At 40.4% G+C, this 24,079-nt stretch overlaps 1 protein-coding gene across 5 annotated transcripts in view; it reads left to right on the top strand.

Moving 5' to 3' along the window:
* The window catches only part of col6a3 (collagen, type VI, alpha 3), a 59,359-nt gene that overhangs the window by 5,646 nt on the left and 29,634 nt on the right, over positions 1-24,079 (top strand). For 2 of the 5 annotated variants that reach the window (XM_078263077.1, XM_078263076.1), the window contains exons 1-3: positions 21,692-22,343; positions 22,592-23,185; positions 23,417-24,016. In XM_078263077.1, coding sequence (XP_078119203.1) covers positions 21,707-22,343; positions 22,592-23,185; positions 23,417-24,016 — 1,831 coding nt within the window. In that variant the 5' untranslated portion in view covers positions 21,692-21,706. Of the gene's footprint in view, positions 1-4,663; positions 4,778-5,322; positions 5,956-7,850; positions 8,448-9,361; positions 9,956-12,826; positions 13,457-13,548; positions 14,143-21,691; positions 22,344-22,591; positions 23,186-23,416; positions 24,017-24,079 lie in introns of those variants that run through there. The other 3 variants (XM_078263078.1, XM_078263080.1, XM_078263081.1) reach the window with 3 other exon arrangements.

The following is a 24,079-nucleotide window of genomic DNA, read 5'->3' as shown; positions in this document are numbered from 1 at the left end:
CAAACATCTGTTGCAGATTTCCTTGAAATAAAGGAACTTGGGGGGAGCACTGGGACTGAAGGGATCCATATCTCCTACTGCAACAGTGTTCAAAGGATACGTTTCTTTTAACTCTCTTTAAATATGTTCTCCAAGTGCTTTACATGTTTGTTTTATAAAGTAAAGTGTATAACAGAAAGTTTCCATGTGTAAATTATCATCATCTCTTCACAGTGGGCAAACACCGACATTTTAGTAAAAGAAGAAAGTTGGGTTGGGTTTAGGATACGTGACACGCGGGACACGATCCCCGGTCTCCTGGGTGAAAGTCCTGTGTTGTTTGACCCATCCTCCACCCCAACCACCCTCCCTACGCAGATTTTTGGCCTTTCATACTACTCGCTACCGTAGTCGCTCTTAATGCTACCTCATCTTCTCATTGACTTTACAATGGCATTGTTTTCCGTGGTGGCCACACGGAATCTTCACACATTCTGTGCCACCGCCACTTAATGCGCTGTTAACAGTTCGTGATCATTTCATGGAATTCTGTGAGACCAGGCTTAACAAATCCTACGTCTGCAGTGCATTAAATACAACAGCCATGTGTTTATAATTCATTTTTGTAGTGTACTGTGGATGGCTTTGATTTAAGCCTAGCTGACACAGGTTTTCCTATCCTCATGAAAGGGTCTCTTTGACTAAAGAATTATTTAATTTAAATATGTTTGAAGTGCACTCTTGGTAAGATCAGAGGGAAACTTGGTCCAGAATCCACTTTAGACAGGGCCATTTTCCACAACTGAGGGTTAATATTATTGCTATGTGTTGTTGGCCAAGATTTCAAATTAGACACAATGCTAGGTAAGCAAAAATCACTTAGCATGATCTACTTTGCCTTTATGGCGGGGACTGGACATAAGATTCAATGATGATTCAGCATATCCCCCAAGTGGAAAAAAAAAAAAAACTAACATGCTAACAGATCATAACTCCTTAACTTGTTATGTTTAGACCATCATGGTGTTATACAACAGGTCCGGGCATGCAGGACCATGGACATCTTTAGCTTCTCAAAGTGTGTATGGTTTAAAAATGTCACACTTTGGCGACTCCTAGTGGTAGAAGCAAAAAAGACACTAATATACTTCACTACATGCTGATATCCACCAACCTCACATGGATACTGATATGGAAGCAAAAAACACTTCAGCATGATTTACTTTGCCTGTGACCTGTGCAGCATTGTAATTCGGCCTGTGTTTTATTTTTATTGCTTGTCAAAATTTCCTTTCTTTTAGTTTTCGTTTTAAATTGCTGCAATGATAAGCCCAATTAGCATTTCAGTGGGGCCGATCTTTGTGCCAAAATTGGTTTTGTTGTATTTATATTACTGACAAAATCTTTTCCCTGTGGCCTTGGTGGAGGTAGCCTAAAGTTTAGGGAAGCAGTTCAATGACTGGAGAGTTTCCAGTTGGATCCCTCGATCCGCAGGATAAATCCGGGGAGGTGCCCTTGAGCAAGACTATGAACACCCAACTGCTCAGTGGTCAAACATATCGGGCTGTGGTTGTACTGGGCGGCTCATTGTTGTGTGTATCTAAAATGTGTTGGAGTGTTGTCTTTAAGGTCTGCCTAAACGGAAAAATATAGCCACCCCCACAGCTCGGCATAAGTGGTTAAAAACACACATATTCCCACAGGTGACCCATAGGTGGGTAAAAGTCAGAGCAAGCTCAAAATAGGATGGGATTACAAAAAAAACATGAGCCTCGTGACTTAGTCATATTCCATTAAGATCATGATGAAAGACAGACGAACTGTAAAGATGTCTTATGTGCTACTTTATTCTAGAGAGTTGTTGATTATAATTTGTTGTACTTGCATTTTGCACTAGAGGGCATTTGTTATTTTCAGTGTTCACACTTCACAGTTCACAGTTGTGCCTCAGTATGCCCTTTTTTCAATATCATAAATGCACTCTTTTATTTCCAATAAAATAGACATACGGTAAATATCTAATTATCCAAATACCACTTTCCTTACAGTACACTCATTAGTGCTGGTCTGAGTGCTGAGCCTTTATTGTATGGCTACCAGCAGGCACAAAGGCTGTTAAAGAGACTCCTCTGGGACTCCCCCATCATTAGTCTAATGGTGAAGACTTTGGCCATGTGTGCCATCTAAGGCTATTTTATTTTTTCAAGACCCTCTTTTTTACGTTATATTTAAGTCTTTATATGCTTGTGTAAAAAGCCTTCCTAATTGCAGAGTGGAGTGGTGAGTCTGCCACATCACAGTTGGATGTTTGGGTTAATTTGGGTGGCATTTGTTTTTCTCAGATCAGAGTTTTGCAGTTTTAAGTTTGCTTTAGTGCAATTAAAATGTAATTGCTCTGGTTGCTCTTTTGGAATCCATATTATCACTTCATGGTGGTCTGAAATTGAATAGGTTGTGTGTGTTCAACTGCTCTTTGCTGACTATTGTGAGTTTAAGACCTAGAGAGTTAGGAAAGTAAAGGAAATCCTCACTTCTCAACGGGATACAGGCAAGTAATAAAGTACAAATATGTGTGTTTGGATCTGTAAATATACTATTTCTTTATAAGAGATGATTTCATGAGGAGGACATCTTGGTGTAATAAGGCTCATTACGTTAAGACTTGATCATAGGGTTAGGGCTGTGGCTACAATCAAATGTGTGTGTTTTGTTGTTGTTCAGGCATTAATTATTGATAGCAAAAGATTGATGAACAATTGTGTTTGTAACCTGAAATTGAAGAAGATATTGCATATTAAGCATATTTGAGTTAGAGTTACATTTAATGTTTGAAATATAATTAAGTGCCCACGCCTCAATAGAGTTTGGTTCACTTTAGGTGAGAATGCGATCCGCCCAAAATACAGGAAGTGAACAAAAAAAACATGCATTTACTAGCCTGCAATTTCAACCTTGCACACAACTTATGAACTTGTATATGATTTAAGGGATGATAACTTTTAAATCCATAACCTAATATGACCATACATTGCTGGTCGTTTGTATGACAACACATCATCATCTCTCTCTCATCCCCTTTCCTTCACTCACTCTCAGCTGCTCAGATTGTTTGCCTTCTTCAAGAAACACCAAAGCAAAAAACTCAAGACATGATAGATTTAGTTTTGCTCCATTATTTCTGAGACCAGGCAGTGTCGGCGAGTTTCACTCGGTTATTCTGCCCAATAGACCAGCGACAGCTTCGACCTCGTGACAATGTTTGCTACGCCTGACAAAGTGCAGTGTAAACCCAAACCGAACCAAATGAAAAATGCAACAATGTTGCAACTTCACCCACGAATCGCACCAAGTCTACCGAACTATAGATGTGGAAGTGCCCTTACTGTACATGCATGCGTGCATTCTCAGTAGTGAGCCATGCATGACCTTCCTTTCATTTCCTGTGACATTACTTAACATAACAATTGGGGAAAATCTGACTGAATAGAAAATACACCCACCCTGCTGTATAACTGGACTTTCCAGTCCAACACCCGTCTTAATAACACTTTGTTTTGTGAGTTGGAAAATTCCGTCTTTGCCAAACAGTTAATTACTAAAGCACATTGGCTGGTATTTTAACAGGTGGTTTTGATCATTACCACTCTGTGCTTCAGGTCTGCTACTGAAACTCCAACACATGCTGCAGCTCCCTCACTCACACAAACCAAAATGTTAGACACATCTGTTACAAGAAGAGCTGGTGATTCAATTGTCATTTTTTTTATTGAAACATAGCAGCCTTTAATGGCAGATACCATGTCTATTTTAAATCTTGGCCAGGATGTACATGCTTGCCGCTGGCTTATTAATGTGAAAAATGCTAATCCCACCGTTAAGCAACTGGGACCTGGTGATGCTTCAGCAGGAGTACCAGTAGGAAATCTCTTATTGTTGCATGACAGGCTGACAGGAGATGTGTGGTGTGTCGAGGTTAGATGTTGCTTTCTACCACAAATACAAATAATAAACATAGATTTAGCATAGCTATTTATTTATTATCATAACATTCAACATCTGTAATTTCTGCATGTAAAAATCTCATTTAACTAGTGCCTTTTATTTATCTCTTTTCAAAGCTGTACTTGCCTTTTATTTATTTTCAAGTTGTACTTGCACAAGCGTCACTTTTCACTACGCTGCTGTTTTTGCTGTTTTGCTGCTACTCTACTACTGCTGTTGCTGGTACTGATTTGATCTTTTTCTGTGTTCTGTCTGCATCAAGTCAAGCAATACGGAATTTCATTATATCTGAGTATAATTACAATATCAGATCATTTTGATAGTCATGGCCAAATGAAGCTTCATAATACTTCATGAACCATTTTCTTTATTTTCTGAGCCCACTAGATGGCGCTTTTGGTTTAAAGAAAAAGGCTCAAGGAATGGTGATTCAGTGTGCTTTCAACATTTTGTTGAACAGAGAGCGCCATCTAGTGGGCTCAGAAAATGAAGGCGTATTTTGTACGGGAGTATGTTTATTTAAAATGTATATTTTATAGGCATGCAGAAGAATCATTCTTCATTATAATAACCATATTGCAACAGTAGACTCATTTGAAGTGTTGAGTGTTGGTCAGGCCTTGTGCTATTAGGATAGAACTACTGGTTTAAATGCATATCATATTTGCTTCTGGTTTTACAGGTGTCCCTTTGCTGTATTGGTGATAGAAGATGAAGAGGCATCGGTTATTACCGCTATGTGCCCTCCTAGGCGTCCTGTTTGCAGGACTCCTCCCTAACCTTGAGGCTCAGGAAGGTAAGTCGAACTAAGTTCATCTCAGCTGCAGTCAGCAGGCTGTGCTCATTCTGCAGATGATTTGTCAACTTTTTCCAATTTTCAGCAATGCTCAGTAGGAATAATTTTTTTTTCTACTTCTCGTTTTTGCTCCCCTAAAAATGTATACTGTAGTCTACATCTACACCTGTTCATATTTTGCAAAGAAAAGCAGGACTTTTTAAAAGTGCTTATGACATCCTAAGAAAAACCAAACACATTAAAGTAATTAATTATAATATTACATGATTTTTCACTTTTAATGACCATTGTTAGTTAACTGGCTATATTTCAATTATTGTTATTATTTTGGAAGAATCTGAATTCAAAACGGTGTATCTTAACATTGGAGAAAAAAAAATAGAATACCAAGTGCAGTCAGATGCTTTTGCTAAACAAAACAGCAACATTTCAGCTGTATTGTGCAACCATATTGGTGTTAAGCACCAAAACAATATTCTGGTACCAAACACACCAGGCATCTTTTCACTGGTCTTCACTTTTGTCCTCCAAACACTCTTTTGAAGATTGTGCACAGGGTTTGGGAGCTGATATATACTTTCTAGTGGATTCATCCTGGAGTATGGGAGTGGAGAACTTTAAGCATATCAGACAATTTCTGTACAGCTTGATACAATCACTGCACCAGGTTGGAGGGGAGAGGTTTAAATTTGCCCTTGTGCAGTACAATACTAAGCCAAAAACTGAGTTCCAGCTCAACAGCTACCCAACAACACAGGGAGTCCTGGCACACATCAAGGCTATGCCTTATCATGGTGGGGGAACCCAGACTGGCCTGGGCCTGGATTTCCTGACTCGTACACACTTGACCACTGCTTCGGGCAGCCGCGCTGTTGATGGTGTGGCCCAAGTGGTGGTTGTGCTAACAGATGGGCGCTCCCAGGATGACGTGGCCGAGCCAGCTCAGGTGCTGCGGCTGGCAGGCGTGGAGGTGTTTGCAGTTGGAGTTCAGGATGCAGTTGATTCGGAGCTCAGGGACATGGCTAGCAAGCCCTATGACACTCATGTGTTCAGTGTAGACTCTTTCCTGACTTTGCGGGATATAATCCAAGATTTAGTAGTGGGGCTTTGTGACGCAGTGACCCGGTCAGGGGGTGGTCCTGTGGCAAACGAGGCCCCCGTGTCTGGAGGAGGGACAGGTAATGAAATGGGACCAGTGCCACTACCATTACTAATGTGTTTACATGTGCAGGATAAAGCTGCTGCATATGTGGATTTTATTATTAACACAATCAAGTGTTTTTTTTAACCACAATAACCTTTCACTATCCACCTGCAAAATTAACATCACTTGTTTTGTCTCACCACACTTAATATCCCCCTAATGCTTTAAAAAAGAAAATCACAATTAGATCTGCATGTGATTGACATCCCTAGAGCATCTCAGATTAGGGTGTGACAGTGGCACAGAAATATGCCTGTGCAAAGCCAGAACAAAAACAATGAGAATGGAATGAGAGAAAGCTATTTAAGTGATGGGACCATTCTGTGCTCATACATTAGGTAGTGATTTAATTTCTGTGTTGGCATACAGCATAATCAATCATAAGGCATCATTTAAGACACAATTTCAAGGTGATGCTTGTTTGAATTAGACATAGCTGTGGTGAGAGGACACAATACAGACAGCAAGGGAATAACATTGTAAAATCCATATATTGACACCTCAGACTGACATTTGTTCAGAAAACCTTTGGAAAAGAGAAAGGACTCAAGGATGCCTCACCCTTTAAAACATCACATCTTAAATTCAATCAATGAGCTTTTAACCATAGCTAACCATGCACCACTGCTTATGTGTCTTGCATTTTGTATTCTTTTCTTTTGTGTCTTTATCAGTCACAATGTCTATCTGTGTAAAATATTGTCAATATTCTGTATTTGAAACAGCGATGAACCTGCTTGGACTTATCCTTGACCTGCAAAAGTACGTTGAGAATATTTATATATGCAGATGCCCTGAAATTATATACAATATGTTACAATTAATTACCAGAAGTTACTGGAATGAAAAAATACATTCCATAAAAAAAGATTTCTTTTGCCAGCATATATGATTCAAGTTAAAATGAATTGGAAACATCAATAATGAACACATTTGTAAAGATTTTACATGAAATCACATGTAATATATTCTCAAGTATTGTAGGCCTCCAGGATATGCCACAGGGTCATGGCTGGTCACTTTATCTGAGGTCCATAACAAGAGTCTGCATGGGATGGCTGAACTCAATGGAGTTTCTACAAGGGACACATCACACTAATTTAACGAAGAACTTTGTAAAAGGTTTAATGATTAAACAGCTCAACTTTTTTTTTTTCATCATTGTTTTTCTTTTGTCCCCATAGTATGACCTCATGATGGAATACCCTTGGTTTTAAATTTATTTTATTCGGAAAAAATATTACTGAACCATGTAGTTAAATGTATTAATTATATTAATTATAACCAATTATTATCATTTCATAATACTTTTTTTATTTTTAATTTCCCCTTCTTAAGGCTCAACAATTAGTTTTTATAAAAAAATCTAGCTTTTCAGTTCACGGTCACTAAGTCACATTCAACATTTCTGACTATCACATTTTGCTTTCTGTAAAAATCTAAATTATGCCATGGTTAGCTTTACATGTGGATGGAGTTCTAATCTGCCCCTAATGTGGGAAAACATTAGTTTTTCTGGAATTTAAAGATGTTTTTGACCTATTTAAGCCGTTATGATTGATCATCCTAGATGAGGAGAATTAGCTCATCAGTGGTTAGTATTCATACTGACAATACAATACAGTACAACAGTACTATACTCTGCTTCATCAAACACATTGCATCACTTTAGGAAATGTCATTGGTTCAGCCTACATGCAGTATGATGTGTTTTGCAATGTTTGATTGATTTGTTCACTTTCACTGTTACTTGACACACACAATGATATGCTAGCACGAGTTCTTTGATTGGATTCTTTGTCTCTGCCTCACCATGTTAACGCTTTCACAAGTTCCATTTTGTTTTGTTTTCTCTCTCTTCCCTTAAAGCACAAGATTCAGCTGACCTAGTACTCTTAATTGATGGATCAGAGAACGTTGGAGCAGCAAACTTCCCCTTTGTGCGTGATTTGGTTTTGAGAATCATTGAGCCCCTTGATGTGGGCAGGGACACTGTTCGGGTGGCCTTGGCCCTGTACAACGGCAACCCACAGATAAAGTTCTATCTAAATAGCTATGACAGCAAATCATCAGTCCTGGAAGCGGCGAAGGGCCTTTCCTACTCAGGGGGTGATGAATCTAACCTGGGGTTCGCCTTGGAGGAAGTAGCCAAGAGCCTTTTAAGCCAAACAGCTGGGGGCAGGGCCGACGAGGGTGTGCCCCAGATGTTGGTGGTTATCAGTGCTGGGCCGTCCACTGATGATACTGGTGCCGGTGACCGGGCCCTTAAGAGGGCCAACGTTATCACATTCGGCGTGGCGATTGGTGACACGGCCAGTGCAGATCTGGAAGCAGTTGCTACAGATAAAAGTTTTGTCCTGTCAGCCCCTGATTTCAGAACAGTGGCGAGCATGGGTGACCAGCTGCTCCCATTCATTAACGGGGTGGTCCAGCGCACCATTATAGTTCAGAACGAGTTCACAGAAGGTATGTAACTTCTCTGTAAATGTTGGCGAGGCATTGTGGTTGTGGATGGGGTCTTAAAAAAGGAAAAGCCCTAAAGAGCTCATAATGAATGTAATATAGTTTACAAGGTAAGATAGTGGTAATAACACATTAAACATTAGAAAAGTATTGTTCTCTACTTCAAATTTGACTAAGCTGCTGCAAATGTATAGATCCACACAGTTCCATTGATCCATTGTAAAGACACCCAAGTCAACAATCTGAAAAGCTGCATACAATTGCAGAATGGGTTGTCCCCATATCATATCAGTCACATACTGTATACCCAAATATATTCCTTGATAGAGCCGAAAGTGTTTTGTAGTTATAAGTTCCTTCATTGAATTGAATAATTTTGTTGTTTTGCAAATGCAAAATGCATGCAGTTAATGTCTGGATAGCTTTTTATTGTCAAACTTTGAGAAAGAGAACGTTCTAACAATTAATACAAAGTTCCAACAATCATTGCAATGCGGAGAACAAACACACTTTAAGTACATGGCCCCCCTATTAGGCTTATTTTATGACCTATATGAATGACCAAGACGTAAAAAACAGGTATCATCAATGGAAATTACTTTTCCTTGAGGGCCAAAGTCCAGTGTCATTTCCAGGCTATGTATTGTATTTTTATTTCACATTTTGTTCATTAATCATTAATGTTATTCAGCATTTCTATTAATATTCTAATCTTAAATTAAACTTTCTTTGGTACAATATATCTTGTCCATATGCAGCAAAAAAATTATCCAATCTAAATATAAATTATTAATCTATTAAAATATATCCTTGGTGGACTTTGGTAGCCCTTAGTACTTATTTTTTTTTTATTTTTATAATGTTAAAACAGCTTTTATTCTTATATTATTAATTCTCGCATTTTCTTTTCTTTTCAGTCTTGGCAGTTGGACCACGAGACATCATTTTCCTCATCGACAGTACAATGGGTGCAACGCTTATCAACTCTGTGCGAGAATTCATCAAGCGGTTCGTCGACATCATGCCAATTGGTCCAGATGGAGTTCAAGTGGGTGTGGCCCAGTTCAGCAATATCCCTCGACTTGAGATGGATCTCAACTCCTATGGATCCAGGGAGGAATTAACTGCTGCTTTGGGCTCTATCAAACCAAGACCGGGACAGACAGTCAACATTGGAGCAGCCTTGGACTTTGTGCGGACGAATATGCTGCGGCCTGAGAAAGGCAGTCGTATTCAACAGGGGGTACCCCAGGTTTTACTGTTGATGACCAGTAAAAAGTCAAGTGACAGTGTGGAAGCACCTGCTATAGCCCTGCAGCGACTGGGCGTATTGACTCTAGCTGCGGGTTCCAAGACTGCGACGGAGAACGAGCTGCGGCAGATTGCCTTTGCTGACACCGTTGCGTTCTATTTGAAAGACTTCCGCTCACTGATTCGCAACCCAAAGGCAATTGTCGATGCTCTCTCCACTATAGCTGGGGTGGTGGTGACTGAAGGACCCACTGAGCCAGGTACTGCTTTGTCTTTCACGAACATCTACTACATTTTAAAAATATTTTTTGTCATCATTCAATCAATGAAATTGATAAGTGACAAATCAAAGGAAAACCTTAAATAAATAAAAACAACAAATGCAGATGCTCCGATACATTTGTGCTGCGTGATAAAATTAAACAATTGAAATCTTCCTTTGTTGTATGAAAAATGCCACTGAACAAGTGGGAAATTGTGGCCTGACCCGCTTTCTGCCACTATCATCAAACCACCAAAAAGGGAAATGTCTTTTGAATGAATGAATGGTGTCCCATGAAACATGAGACATGAAATACAATAAAAATGTCCACCAGAGCTGTGATTTTTAAAGCATCACAGTCGCAGAGATTACAATACTCAGGGACAGGATTGTGAAACTGTTGAAAGTTATGATGGTGGCAATTATTTTGGCCTTCAAAACAATGTACATGAGGTAAACAGTAGAAATATGTTTTGGTAATCGGATGGCTGATGCTAATGGCTATAGGCAGTCAATTTGTAAGTTAAGGCCCGGACACACAGAGCCGATAATCGGCCGTTGGACAGTCTGGCGAGGTCAGTGACTCGAGTCTGCTCGGTGTGTTCCGTGCTGTTGTCGGTCAGAGGGGCCATTGGCCTTCATTTTTGCCGATTTGACATGTATAATCGGGAGGGCGGGCACTGCCGGCAGTCAGACTCAAATGACCCATCTGATTGGTGGAGTGCTAACCCGGAAACGGGGAGTGGAATGAACGTGACTAGAGTCTCTCAAAATCTGACGAAAATCTTTTAAACTGACCTTTCTCGATCTGAAATGAAGACAGATTCAGCAACTGCACGGCCTATTTCTCGCTTAAAATGTTTTCAGAAACACATTTCGGTGAACTATTTTAGTACAATATGAGATCGTATTCTGAACAAGCCGCCATGACAGTCTGTCTTTCAATTTCCGGAGACCCACGTGACGCGTTCGTCCAATCAGCTGCCGGTTTTCATTTTTGGGCGACAATACAGATTAGCGCCGCCTGCTGTTATGGAGATGTATCACGTCTCGTCGCTTTGGTGTGTTCTGAGGCATTTTTTTGACCAACTCGGGGAGACTGATCAGTCCAACTGCCTTTTCTGCCGAGGGTCGGCTGTCTGGTCGGTGTGTCTGCAGCTTTAGAGTGTTTGCTGTCTATGGCAACTAGTGCCAGCTTAGCTGTGTCATCAGCTGAGTCTAATTACAATGGCCACTTGAACATTAACACATACAGTTTAAAGGGCATTTGCTGAAACAACTGATGCTGTCGTGTTTCTTGGAAGGGCAGTCTCCAGTTTAGGTTGATTTAAAAAAAATTTAAAACTGGTCTACATTTGGAGAACTTTATTACATGACTCTTTAGGAGCTAAATAATGCTAGTTTAGCTGTGAGCTTACTTAGTTGCATGTATTATCACAAAGTTAGAACTAAGTTTTTAATTGAGTAAACAATTATTTAAATACTTAATATTAGTGGTGCTTTCACACCTGAGCAGTTTGGTCCACTTAACAAAAAACCTAGAGCACTTCATTGGATAGTTGGGTTTGTTTGTGGTGGTGTGAAAGCACATTAGAACTCTGGTCCGCTTGAAAAAACGGGTTCTCGATACGCTTCCAAGTGCGCTAAAGTTGGTTCCCTTAACCCTTGTGTCCTCCCAGTCAAAACTGAAAATCAACACTTTTTCTGACGTCTCTTTCGACACTTTTGGTGCTTTATTCAATGTTTTTTGGCACTTTTTTGGCATTTAACGCTTCTTTTCACTACCATGAATAAACACCACCAACACCAACTCATAACTAGTTTTACACTTATTACTTATTTTTGGAATTCATTTTCAATAAAACAAACGCATTTATAGGAAATAAATGAATATGTGTAAATAAAAAAGCAGAAACCCATATTTCTGATATAGACATTTAGACGGGTCAAATTAACCCGAACACAACACAAGGGTTAAGGTAAGAATGCAATCCAACCAAAATAAAAGAAGTGAATTAAAAACAGGGCATTTAACTAGCCTGCAATTTCAACCTTGCAGGCTTATATATGATTTAAGAGATGATAACTTTCAAATCCATGATGTATCATAACCACACATCACTCCTCATCTGTGGAACAAAACATCATAATCTCTCTCTCATCAGGGGCTGCCCTCTCCGTCACCCACTGTCTGTCAGCTGCTCATATTTTTCACCTTCTTCTAAAATCTTAGAAGCAGTAAAGTAAAACCAGACACCCAAGACAATATAAATCTGGTTTTGCTTAATTATTTCTGAAGTACAGGGGAGTTTCACTTGAATATTCTGTTGAATAGACCAGCGAACGTTTCGACCATGTGACATTTGTTTACAATGTTTGGTGCGTTTGAAAAAGTGCAATGGGAACACAAACTGACCAAATGAAAAAATGCAACAATCTTGCAACTTCACCCCAAAATCCCACCGAGTCTACTGAACTATGGGTGTAAAAGTGAACTTAATTTAATAAGTGATGACCAGTAACATACATTGCCAGGAAATACATTAAGTTACAAATTCACTGCCTTTAGCCTTCAGCATCTCAGAGAGCATTTCTGTTTTTTCCATTGCTGAGAGACAACAAAATAATCTTTTTGGGGGGTGGGCTTTAATAAATGTGTAGCATCTTACCCGACTATTAGCTTACAGTGATGAGAACAAGTGCCCAAAGCAAAGACTCAACTTCATAGCATATACAGATAACTGTTTCAATGGGCATCATTTGAGCTATTATTGTGTCACTAACAGTGTTACATCGTCCAGAGCCTGAAATTATATGTACATAGTATTACAAAGAGGACAATTTGTTTTGTTTTTGTGCTTTTCCCTAGTGGTGGAGATAACCACAGTGCAGACTCAAAAAGTGGTTCGAGACATTGTCTTCCTTGTGGATGGATCAAACTACGTTGGCAGCAGTAACTTTCCCTATGTGAGAGATTTCATCATCAACGTGGTCAACCAGCTGGATGTACGTCCTGACAGAGTCAGGATTGGTCTCCTGCAGTTTGCTGAGAGACAAAAAATTGAATTTCACCTGAACAGCTTCAGCAGCAGGCAAGATGTTGTGAATAAAATCTCTCAACTCAGACTGACTGGAGGCTCAGTTTTGAATACAGGAGCTGCCATGAATTATGCCCTTGCGAACATGTTCCAGCCATCAACTGGGTCACGTAGGAAGCAGGGAGTCCAGCAGGTGTTGGTTCTGATCACAGGTGGTCCAGTCCAGGATCAGGCTAAAAACGCAGCTGACAAATTGGCTCTTGCTGGTGTTTTGACCTTCACAGTCAGTTCTGGGCAAGCAGATGAAGCCCTCATGAAAACAGTTGCCTTTGTTGAAGATTTGGCTTACCATGAAACAAGCTTCTCAAATTTGCCAGCTCTGGCTGAACAAATAATGCCAAAGTTGATAACAGTGGTTGGCGATACAGATGTGACAGAAACAACATTCCCTGAGGAAACTGGTGAGTTTTTTTTATATCTCTGTTTCAATTAATGAAACACATGTGACTTACATAAAGGTTTCCCTGGTAACATTGTTTTTGTTTTCCCTCAGCTGTTGTTGCTGGAGCTGAAAGAGATGTTGCCTTTCTCATTGATGGCACAGAAAATGTCAGAAGAGATTTTGCCTACATCCGAGATTTTATCCTTAAAGTCATTGAACCACTTGATATTGGGACTGACAGGGTACGAGTTTCAGTGGTTCAACACAGCGAGAGGCCAACTCCAACTTTCTACCTTAACACTTATCAGACCAAAGATGAGGTGATAAGAGCTGTCAGAGGAATGACATTGGCTGGTGGACGTAGCCTTAACACAGGAGCTGCTCTAAGTTTCATGAAGGACACCATCTTGTCTGAAAGGCATGGTAGCCGCGCATCACAAAATGTCCCCCAGTTCCTGATCGTTTTGGCTGCAGGCAGGTCCAGGGACAGCGTAAAGGATTCTGCTGGTGCGCTAAAGACAGAGGGAGTTGTACCGTTTGGTGTTGGTGTCAAGGATGCAGACCCAAAGCAGATTGCGGCCATTTCACACAACCCTTCCTTTGCCTTCAATGTGAGGGAATTCAGCGAGCTTAGCACCGTTACACAAAGGCTCAATAACTACGTGAGCCTTCCAAGGGAAGAGCTGACCACAGTTCTACAGCAAGGTAAGCTACATCTCTTTTCCTAGTGGTGTTTTAAACGTGCTGTAAGAAAACAACACTTTGATGTTTTTGGTGCTTCATCGGAATAACTGAATTTTATTTGTTGTGTCTTAGTACAAAGCAATGCTGCAAAAAGAGATATTGTGTTCCTACTGGATGGCTCTGATAACACAATAAATGGATTCCCAGAGATAAAACTCTTTGTTAAGAGCATAGTGGAGAGCCTCTCTGTCAGTGAGAGCCAAGACAGAGTGTCTGTGGTTCAGTTTGCTAATAACCCTGAGGTCAACTTTTATCTGAGTTCTCACAAGGCAAAGGATGACATTATAAATGCCATAGATAATTTAAGGCACAAGGGTGGGAGGCGCCTTAACATCGGGGGAGCTCTCCAGTTTGTGAGGCACAGTGTCTTCACTTCCTCAACGGGCAGTAGAAGACTAGAAGGAGTGCCCCAGATTTTAATTCTTCTAAGTACAAAACCGTCCACTGATAACGTGAGAAGCCAAGCTTTTGCTCTTAAAGAGCATGGAATTGTGTCAGTGGGGGTTGGAGTGGGAGATGCCAATCATTCAGAGTTGGAAATGATTGCCTTCAAACCTGGCTTTACATACAAAGTCACTGATTTCTCCAAGTTGCCCTCAATCCAATCACAAATTGTTGCTACACTGAACATAAACAAAGAAACTGCGGAAACCATGACTGGAATCTCAGATTTAGTAGGTAAGAATTCCACATTTCAATATATGCCTAAAATTGGAGTACAGTATTTGTCTTCAGAATAACATTCTTTACTCTCTTTTATACTCTCTCTCAAATATATTTAACATACATTTCTAGTCTGATGATGATAAACAAACAATTTTCATTTATTATTACCCTTGCTAGAATATCTATACTGTTTCAAAAAGGAGGTGTTCTGTATTTCTTAGGCTTTCAAGAATGTAGCCCATTTTATTCCTCTTTCCAATTGTCCACATCAATGAGTCGACAAATTCTTTCACACATCTTTCTGATAAAAAAGATGGTTCTTTAGAAGTTTTGCTTGGAATAACACTTTCAGAGAAGTGGCTCATCTTTCTTTCAGTGCTCATCCTTTGAGCTTGCTCATGCTGATAAAAATGCAGCGTAGAAAAGTCTTGAACGCACAGTCCGTGAATTCTCTTTTTATCTATCCATGTATTACCTCGTTGGCACAGGGAGCAATAAGAGGGACATAGTGTTTCTCCTTGATGGGTCAGATGACTCCAGAAATGGACTACCAGCTATTCGTGAGTTCATCAGAAGAATGGTGGAAGAGCTGGACATTGGTGAAGACAAAGTTCGAGTGGCCGTCATACAGTATAGTAATGACACCACAGTTTATTTCAATCTAAAAACTCACAGATTAAAAAAGGCCATCATCTATGCCGTGAGAAGTCTCCGCCATAAAGGAGGAAGAACTCGAAATACTGGAGCTGCTCTACAGTTTGTGCGAGACCATATTTTCACAGCTTCATCTGGGAGTAGACGCCTTGAGGGAGTCCCTCAGATTCTGCTTTTACTGACAGGTGGAAAATCCAATGATGATGTTTCAGGAGCAGCATTAGACATAAAACAAAACGGGGTTCTGTCTTTCGCCATTGGAATGAAAAACACTGAACAGGAGGAGCTTCAAAAAATTGCCTTCTCCTCCAGATTTCTTTTCAACCTTCCTGTCTTTGGTGAACTTTTGTCCATTCAGCCGGAGATAGCTGCATTTGTCCAGGCTGAAATACAAATTGAGCCTCCCACTATTGTAGGTAAGAAGTGTCACAGATTCATATTTGAGAATGAATCAAACTGAGTCCTCTTATGGCTATGGTTTAATACACTTGGTCTTTAATAGTTTGAATTGCAATGAAACTGCATCGTCTTCTGAAAAATGTCAGTTGATCAGTTTCATGTTTCTCAAACTGTCTCCACTGGCTAGCGGCAACTTCCTTGTTACGCTGTTTCTTGTTTGGCTCTCATCCTTCTTCTTGTACCTTGGGGCAAGTCTTTTCTTGACAGCCCCACATCAGCAAAGGTCCTTTCTTTCTATTCTTAAGCTCTTTCTTGAGCCAATGATAATCACATCATTGACCGTATATTTGGAGTTAAAGAAGAATATTGAAATCTTTTTCAGCTTTCTACATCTTTCATTTGTGAAAGAAGAATATGCCTCTTATCTTGTAGTTATTTCCATGTTTCTCAATAATTACTTTTTCTACCAGTTTTCTTAAATGTTCTTTCATCTAACACCTTGTTTACCGCAGTTATTAGTTTGAATTTCGATTACCAGCTCTTCTGGCTTTACCAACCATTTAAAGTGTAATGATTGCACCACAATAATATTTTAACTTATGTATTATATGTCTGATTCTTAAACAAGATTTTCCTATTCTGTTTTAGTTGAATTAGAGTCCCCTCAAAGAGATGTAGTGTTTCTATTGGATGGGTCAGATGACACACAGAGTGGCTTCCCAGCAATGAAAAGTTTTGTCCAAAGAGTGGTAGAAACACTCAGTGTTGGTGAGAACAAAGACCGTGTGTCTGTGGTCCAGTATAGCAGAGATCCACAGACACATTTCAGTTTAAACACCTACAAAGAAAAACAAAATGTTCTTGCTGCTGTCCAGCAGTTAAACCATAAAGGGGGCAAACCCCTCAACACTGGGGCAGCTCTCGACTATGTGAGGAAAAATGCTTTCACTGATTCCTCTGGGAGTCGGCATCAAGACGGTGTCCCTCAGATATTGATTCTGTTGAACGGGGGAAGATCTCAAGATGATGTTGCAAGTGCCGTTGCCGCTCTAAAACAGGACAAAATTGTTCCATTCTGTGTGGGAACGAGAAATGCAGACATACTCGAGCTCCAAATGATTGCACATAACCCTTCCTATGCTTTCTCTGTGCTTCGGTTTGATGATATGGGTAGCATCCATCAACAAATTGTGTCATTTGTGAAAAGGGTGCCTCGACAGCAGCCAAGACTAAAATCACACAATGTATTGGGTAAGAATATCTATCTATCTTAGTCATAATATATTTTTCTACTATTGGATAACTTTATGTGTAACTTACTGAGCATAATCTTTGTGTCTGTCACAGATCAAACTGAATCCATTCAACGCGATATTGTATTTTTACTGGATTCTTCAGATGAAATGCAAAATGACTTTAAGGCAATACTTGGATTTGTTGAGACAATGGTGGACAAATTCAATGTGGATGAGAACAAAGATCATGTTTCAGTGGTGCAATACAGCAGAACACCTTCTGTTGAATTTTTTCTAAACACATACAAAACACAGCAGGATGTTGCTGCCAATGTGCAAAGTGTCAGGCATAAAGGAGGCACGCCCCTCAATACTGGTGCAGCCCTTCATTTTGTCAAGGATAATGTTTTTACCGCCTCCTCTGGAAGTAGGCACCAACAGGGTGTCCCTCAGATTCTGGTTCTCTTAACTGGTGGACGTTCCAGTGATGATGTCAGAAATGCTGCAGAAAACTTGAGAGGAATGGGTGTTATGGTATGTGTGGTGGGAACAAAGAATGCAGATACCCTTGAAATTCAGTCTATTTCACAGGAAGCCAGTCATGCTTTCTTTGCTGCAGACTCCAGTGATCTGTCAGGCATTGAACAACAAATATTTTCTGTCATCAAGAAGAGTGAGACCCCTGCTGTCAAACCGGCATTGTATGGTAAGACATTGTGATGACTTCACGTTGTATGCCGTGTGCACAACTTTATTACACACACATTATCAGATTGACGTGGACCTTAAGTCATTCATTCCATATGAGGGTTAATGATGGACAGTAACAGACTAGTGCCCTTTTGGGCACGATGACTGTTTTAGGCTTTTCTCATGTAGATTGTGTCAACAAAGATGGTCCTCTAAAATAGATAGCAAGTTGTGCACACAGGGTTATTGAACATTTGCAGGAATAAAACACTTTTCATCGCAATTTGTATCAGTTTGTTTAAATGCCTGTGTGATTACAGATCCCAACAGAAGAGACATTGTTTTTCTGCTCGATGGTTCTGATGGTTCTCTGCAAAGATTCCCAGATATTAAAGATTTTGTGCAGAGAATAGTGGCGGACCTTAACATTGATGCAAACAAAGATCACGTCGCTGTGGTCCAGTACAGCAACACAGTGGAGACTGATTTTAACTTGAGACGTTACTCAACAGAGGATGAGGTTCTTGATGGAGTAAGAGGCCTCAGTCACAAAGGAGGTTATCCTCATAATATTGGAGCAGCTCTCCAGTATGTAAGGGAACATATCTTTACTTCTGACTCAGGAAGTAGACTTCTTGAAGGAGTTCCACAGATACTCATACTACTGAGTGGTGGAAGATCTGGAGATGACATAAGAACTCCGGTCAGAATGCTGAAAGAGACTGGTGTCATTTCAATTGCCATTGGAACAACTGACGCTGACACCCTGGAGATGCAGACAATATCTCATGAACCCAATTATGCGATCTCTATTACTGATTATGAGGCACTTCATACTGCTAAGCAGGATGTGTTGTCATTGTTAAGAGATGCTTCACACCATGTAGAGCAAACCACTCCCAAAAATGTTTTTGGTAAGATGCAATGTTTTAATCTTTTAGCTTAAACATGTAGTAAAGAGAAAAGGGGAATGGACTAAAAATGGACTGAGATGATTTTCATGAATTATTGGGGACTATTATCACTGCAGCGGTTTACCGGTTACCTGCAGAAAATCACATTGCCTTTGTTTCTCCATCTTTTGTCTTTGTTACAGATTCTGAGAAACATGATATAGTATTTCTTATTGATGGATCATATGACTCACGCAATGGTTTTGAAGAGATACGAAGCTTTGTTGAAAAAATGGTTCAAAGTTTAAATCTAGATGAGAACAGAGACCGAGTGGCTGTTGTTCAATACAGCCGTGATGCCACAGTCAATTTTTACCTGAATTCCTACTCATCCAAGAACGATGTGCTCAATTCCATAAGAACAATAAGGCATAAGTTGGGGAGACCCCTCAACATTGGCAAAGCATTGGAGTTTGTCAGAGACAATGTCTTTGCTGCTTCAGTTGGAGGCAGACGTGCAGAATCAGTCCCTCAATATCTGTATGTATTTAGTGGTGGAAGATCAGGGGATGATGTCAGAGGACCAGCACAGTCTCTCAAAGGAAATGGGATAAAGACTTTTACTTTCGGAACAGAGAATGCTGATACGTTGGAAATGCAAACAATCTCTTTCACGCCAGCACATAATTTTCATGTTACAAGCTTTCACAATCTGCAAAGCATCCATCCATCTGTAAAAGCTACATTGAGCGGTGCTCAAGAAACAACTGACATTCCTGGTAAGACCTAGAAAATAATTAGCATTTTAGAGATGTTTTCTACATGGAAATAAAAGTTGTAAGACTGTATACCATGGGTATGTTTCTGTCTACAGCAAATATGGTTTTGTAAAATGTTTGTATCCATTTCAGACACTTCCACAATTCCAGAATTAGATCTCCAGAGTGCTGATGTTGTTTTTCTCCTTGATGGTTCTGATGATATGCGAACAAGTGAAAGACAAATTTTGGATTTTGTCAAAGAGCTTGTCATGCAACTAGAAATTGGGCCAAACAAAGTACAAATTGCTTTGATTCAGTACAGCACAGAGCCCACAACTGATTTTCTCCTGAACACTCACTCACTAAAAGATGATGTCTTGAGTCATTTGAACAATGTGAAACTGAAAGGAGGGTTCACTGTGAACACAGGCGTAGCCCTTGATTATGTGAAGAACAATGTGTTCACTGCTTCATCTGGAGGCAGAGCCCAGCAAGGAGTATCACAGATACTGATTCTCTTAAGTGGGAGAAAGTCAGAAGATGACGTCTTAGGTCCAGTGGACAGACTGAGAAATGCTGGAATTGTCATTTTCAGTGTTGGAGTGAATGATGCAGATAGGCTGGTGATGGAGCAATTAGCATACAGTTCTAGGGAGCAGTATTTTATCAATGATACTTCTGACTTTATTCTTGTAAGACAACAATTGCTCTCAGACATTGCATCTCACAAAGGCACTGTCAGCCCTGGTGTAGGTGAGTAACAAATTAATATTAATTCATTTAACTTTATACTTTATCTTCAACAAATTTTATTACTATGCACATCTAATACAATCTGTATATATTCAAACCCTGTAAACTGCATGTATTTCAGAAAATCTGATTTCTGTGGAATTGTTAACTAACACAATTTACATGAATGTGGAATTTTCTAGGTTCAAGCTCCAGTATGAATAGAGATATTGTCTTTCTCATTGATGGATCTGATGATGTCAGGAGTCGATTCTCTGCTATACGTGAATTTGTTGCAAAAATTATTGAGAGCTTTGACGTGAACCAAGGAAAAGATAAAGTTGCTGTTGTACAGTATAGCAACAATGCTGAACTCAATTTCAATCTGAATACTTACAACACAAAAGATGATGTTCTTAAGCATGTTGCAAGCTTAAAACCAAAAGGCGGAAGGCCTCAGTATATTGGAGCGGCACTGCAGTTTGTGAGAAATAATGTCTTTGTTTCAAATGCTGGAGGCCGACATCATGAAGGTGCCAAGCAGATACTTGTTATGTTGGCTGGTGGGAGGTCTAGAGATTCTCCACGAGGCCCAGCAAGTATGCTCAAGGCTGCAGGGGTTGTCACATTTGCAATTGGGTCAAGAATGTCAAATTCAGCTGAGATGCAAGTCATATCTTCTGACCCAAATCATGCTTACTCAGTCCCTGATTTCGTAAATCTTTCTCGTATTCAACAAAGTTTGATGAGTCATCTCACTCAAATGGGGGATGAGAAGGAAACTATAACAGGTAAGATTTTAGAGTATTTTAATCATTATTAAATACATAATCAATTAAGATGTTAATAATGTATATTATTAACATCATACAACGTATATCTATTTTTGTTAACAGAGAAAAGTGATGAAAAGGGAAGAGACATAGTTTTTTCTTTTGCCAGTCAGCAGAGCAAGTCTAATTAGGTTCCTCTGAGTGACAAAGCAGTTGTATAATGTCAGATGTTTTAAAGATAAAGAGATACCAGTGAGTATCACGTCTTTCTTGCAGAGAAGACCACCCAACCCTGTCATATAAAATACAATGACATAACAAACTTGTTGCCTAGGTCGGCACAAGTGATGTGATGTGAATTTTGAATGGGAACTTATTTATGTATTTATGATAATATTTTGGAATATTGAAAGAAATGGCATACCATGCAGAATCAGAATTTAATGTGCCATTGCTGTATACAAAAGTCAGGGGAGTCAAACATTCTTACATCAACTCTGCTCTGTAAAAGTGCTTTTTACTAAGTAGAACACATAAAACCAACAGTAAACATATTTTTGCGTTGCAAGATCATGGTAGGATGCAAATTGAACTGTATTAAAAGATCAGGTCTGCCAGTGTTACATTGGCATAACAGTTGTTCCAGCATTACTAAAGAAAATGTTGTAAACGTTGAGGTTAGCGTTCACCATCTGACTTTTGCACAGGAAAACTTTTGACACATGAAGCTAAATATTTCTGAAATTCTATATTCCTTAGTGGAGAGACAGCCACCAGGAAGGGATGTTGTCATCTTGTTGGATGGATCTGATGGTACTAGAACTGGATTCCCAGCTATGCGAGACTTTGTCCAAAGACTAGTCGAGAAACTAAGTGTGGATGACACCAAAGACCGTGTCTCAGTGGTTCAGTACAGCAGAGATCCAGCTGTCCAGTTCTATCTGAACACGTACAAAACAAAAGGCGAGATCCTTGACACTGTCAGAGCTTTAAGGCACAAAGGCGGAAGACCCCTCAACACTGGAGCAGCTCTCCAGTACTTGAGGGATAATGTCTTCACAGCCTCTGCTGGAAGCAGGCGCCTGGAAGGAGTTCCACAGGTCCTCATATTGCTAAGTGGTGGAAGGTCTTCTGACAGTGTTGATGCACCAGCCTCTGCTCTCAAACAGCTGGGCGTCTTGGCCTTTGCAATTGGAACCAGGAGCTCTGATAGCAAAGAACTGCAGACGATATCCCACGATGCCAGTTCTGCTCTATCTTTGTCTGAATTCACTGAACTTCCCAGTATCCAACAGCAACTTCAGTCCGCAGTGGACTCTGTGGTCGTTGACGTCACCCCAGAATTACCAACTGTACTTGGTATGTTAACGTGCACGGCCTCTTGCTGGCCTAAAAGGCTGACTTGTTTTACCTCCACTGAGGGAAATAAATTAAGTGCAATGTGTTAAGTGCATTTAAATATTGGTGGGGGGTGTGCTTTCCTTCTTTTTAAAATTGAAATAGGAAGTGCTAGGGGCTTTAAAAAATATAGTCCACCACTTGATGATTAGTCCACAAGCGTACTTTTTGCAAATGTCTTCATTTTTTGTCTTCCTGTCTTTTCTCAGTTGACACTGCCAAAAAAGATATCGTATTCCTTCTGGATGGTTCTGATAGCACAAGGTATGGCTTCCCTGCCATGCGTGATTTTGTTGAAAGAGTGGTGGAGAAACTCAATGTGGGAGAAAACAAAGACCGTGTCTCTGTAGTCCAGTACGGCAGAGATGCAGAAGTCCATTTCGATCTGAAAACATACACCACAAGAGAGGATATTGTGGATTTGGTCAGAGGGCTGAGACACAGAGGAGGCAGGCCTCTCAACACTGGTGCCGCACTCCAATACGTCAGGGACAATGTCTTTACAAACTCCTCCGGGAGTAGGCGCCTGCAAGGTGTTCCACAGATGTTGATCCTGCTAAATGGTGGAAGGTCTTTTGACAATGTAGATACCCCAGCCTCTGCTCTCAAACAGCAGGGCATCTTTGTGATTGGCATTGGAACAAGGAGCTCTGACAGTGGAGAGCTGCAGAAGATATCATATGACCCTAGTTATGCTCTATCAGTGTCTGAGTTCACTGACCTCCCCAGTGTCCAAGAACAGCTCTCCTCTGTAATGAGCACAGTGCTGGTGAGGGCCACGCCCATGACACCAACAGTAACTGGTAAGAAAGTGAACAATTTTTACATTCTTAGATCATGGTAGGATGCAAATTGAACTGTATTAAATAGTATTTCACTAAGTATAGGTCAGCCAGTGCCACTTTGAGAAAACAGTTCCAGCATTACTAAAGAAAATGTTGTAAACGTTGAGGTTAGCGTTCACCATCTGACTTTTGCACAGGAAAACTTTTGACACATGAAGCTAAATATTTCTGAAATTCTATATTCCTTAGTGGAGAGACAGCCACCAGGAAGGGATGTTGTCATCCTGTTGGATGGATCTGATGGTACTAGAACTGGATTCCCAGCTATGCGAGACTTTGTCCAAAGACTAGTCGAGAAACTAAGTGTGGATGACACCAAAGACCGTGTCTCAGTGGTTCAGTACAGCAGAGATCCAGCTGTCCAGTTCTATCTGAACACGTACAAAACAAAAGGTGAGATCCTTGACACTGTCAGAGCTTTAAGGCACAAAGGCGGAAGACCCCTCAACACTGGAGCAGCTCTCCAGTACTTGAGGGATAATGTCTTCACAGCCTCTGCTGGAAGCAGGCGCCTGGAAGGAGTTCCACAGGTCCTCATATTGCTAAGTGGTGGAAGGTCTTCTGACAGTGTTGATGCACCAGCCTCTGCTCTCAAACAGCTGGGCGTCTTGGCCTTTGCAATTGGAACCAGGAGCTCTGATAGCAAAGAACTGCAGACGATATCCCACGATGCCAGTTCTGCTCTATCTTTGTCTGAATTCACTGAACTTCCCAGTATCCAACAGCAACTTCAGTCCGCAGTGGACTCTGTGGTCGTTGACGTCACCCCAGAATTACCAACTGTACTTGGTATGTTAACGTGCACGGCCTCTTGCTGGCCTAAAAGGCTGACTTGTTTTACCTCCACTGAGG

Source organism: Sander vitreus, chromosome 11 (assembly GCF_031162955.1).
Source record: "Sander vitreus isolate 19-12246 chromosome 11, sanVit1, whole genome shotgun sequence".
NCBI classification, from domain to species: domain Eukaryota; kingdom Metazoa; phylum Chordata; class Actinopteri; order Perciformes; family Percidae; genus Sander; species Sander vitreus.
Note: the sequence above shows the minus strand (reverse complement) of the source record. Positions and strands in the feature narration are given on the sequence as shown.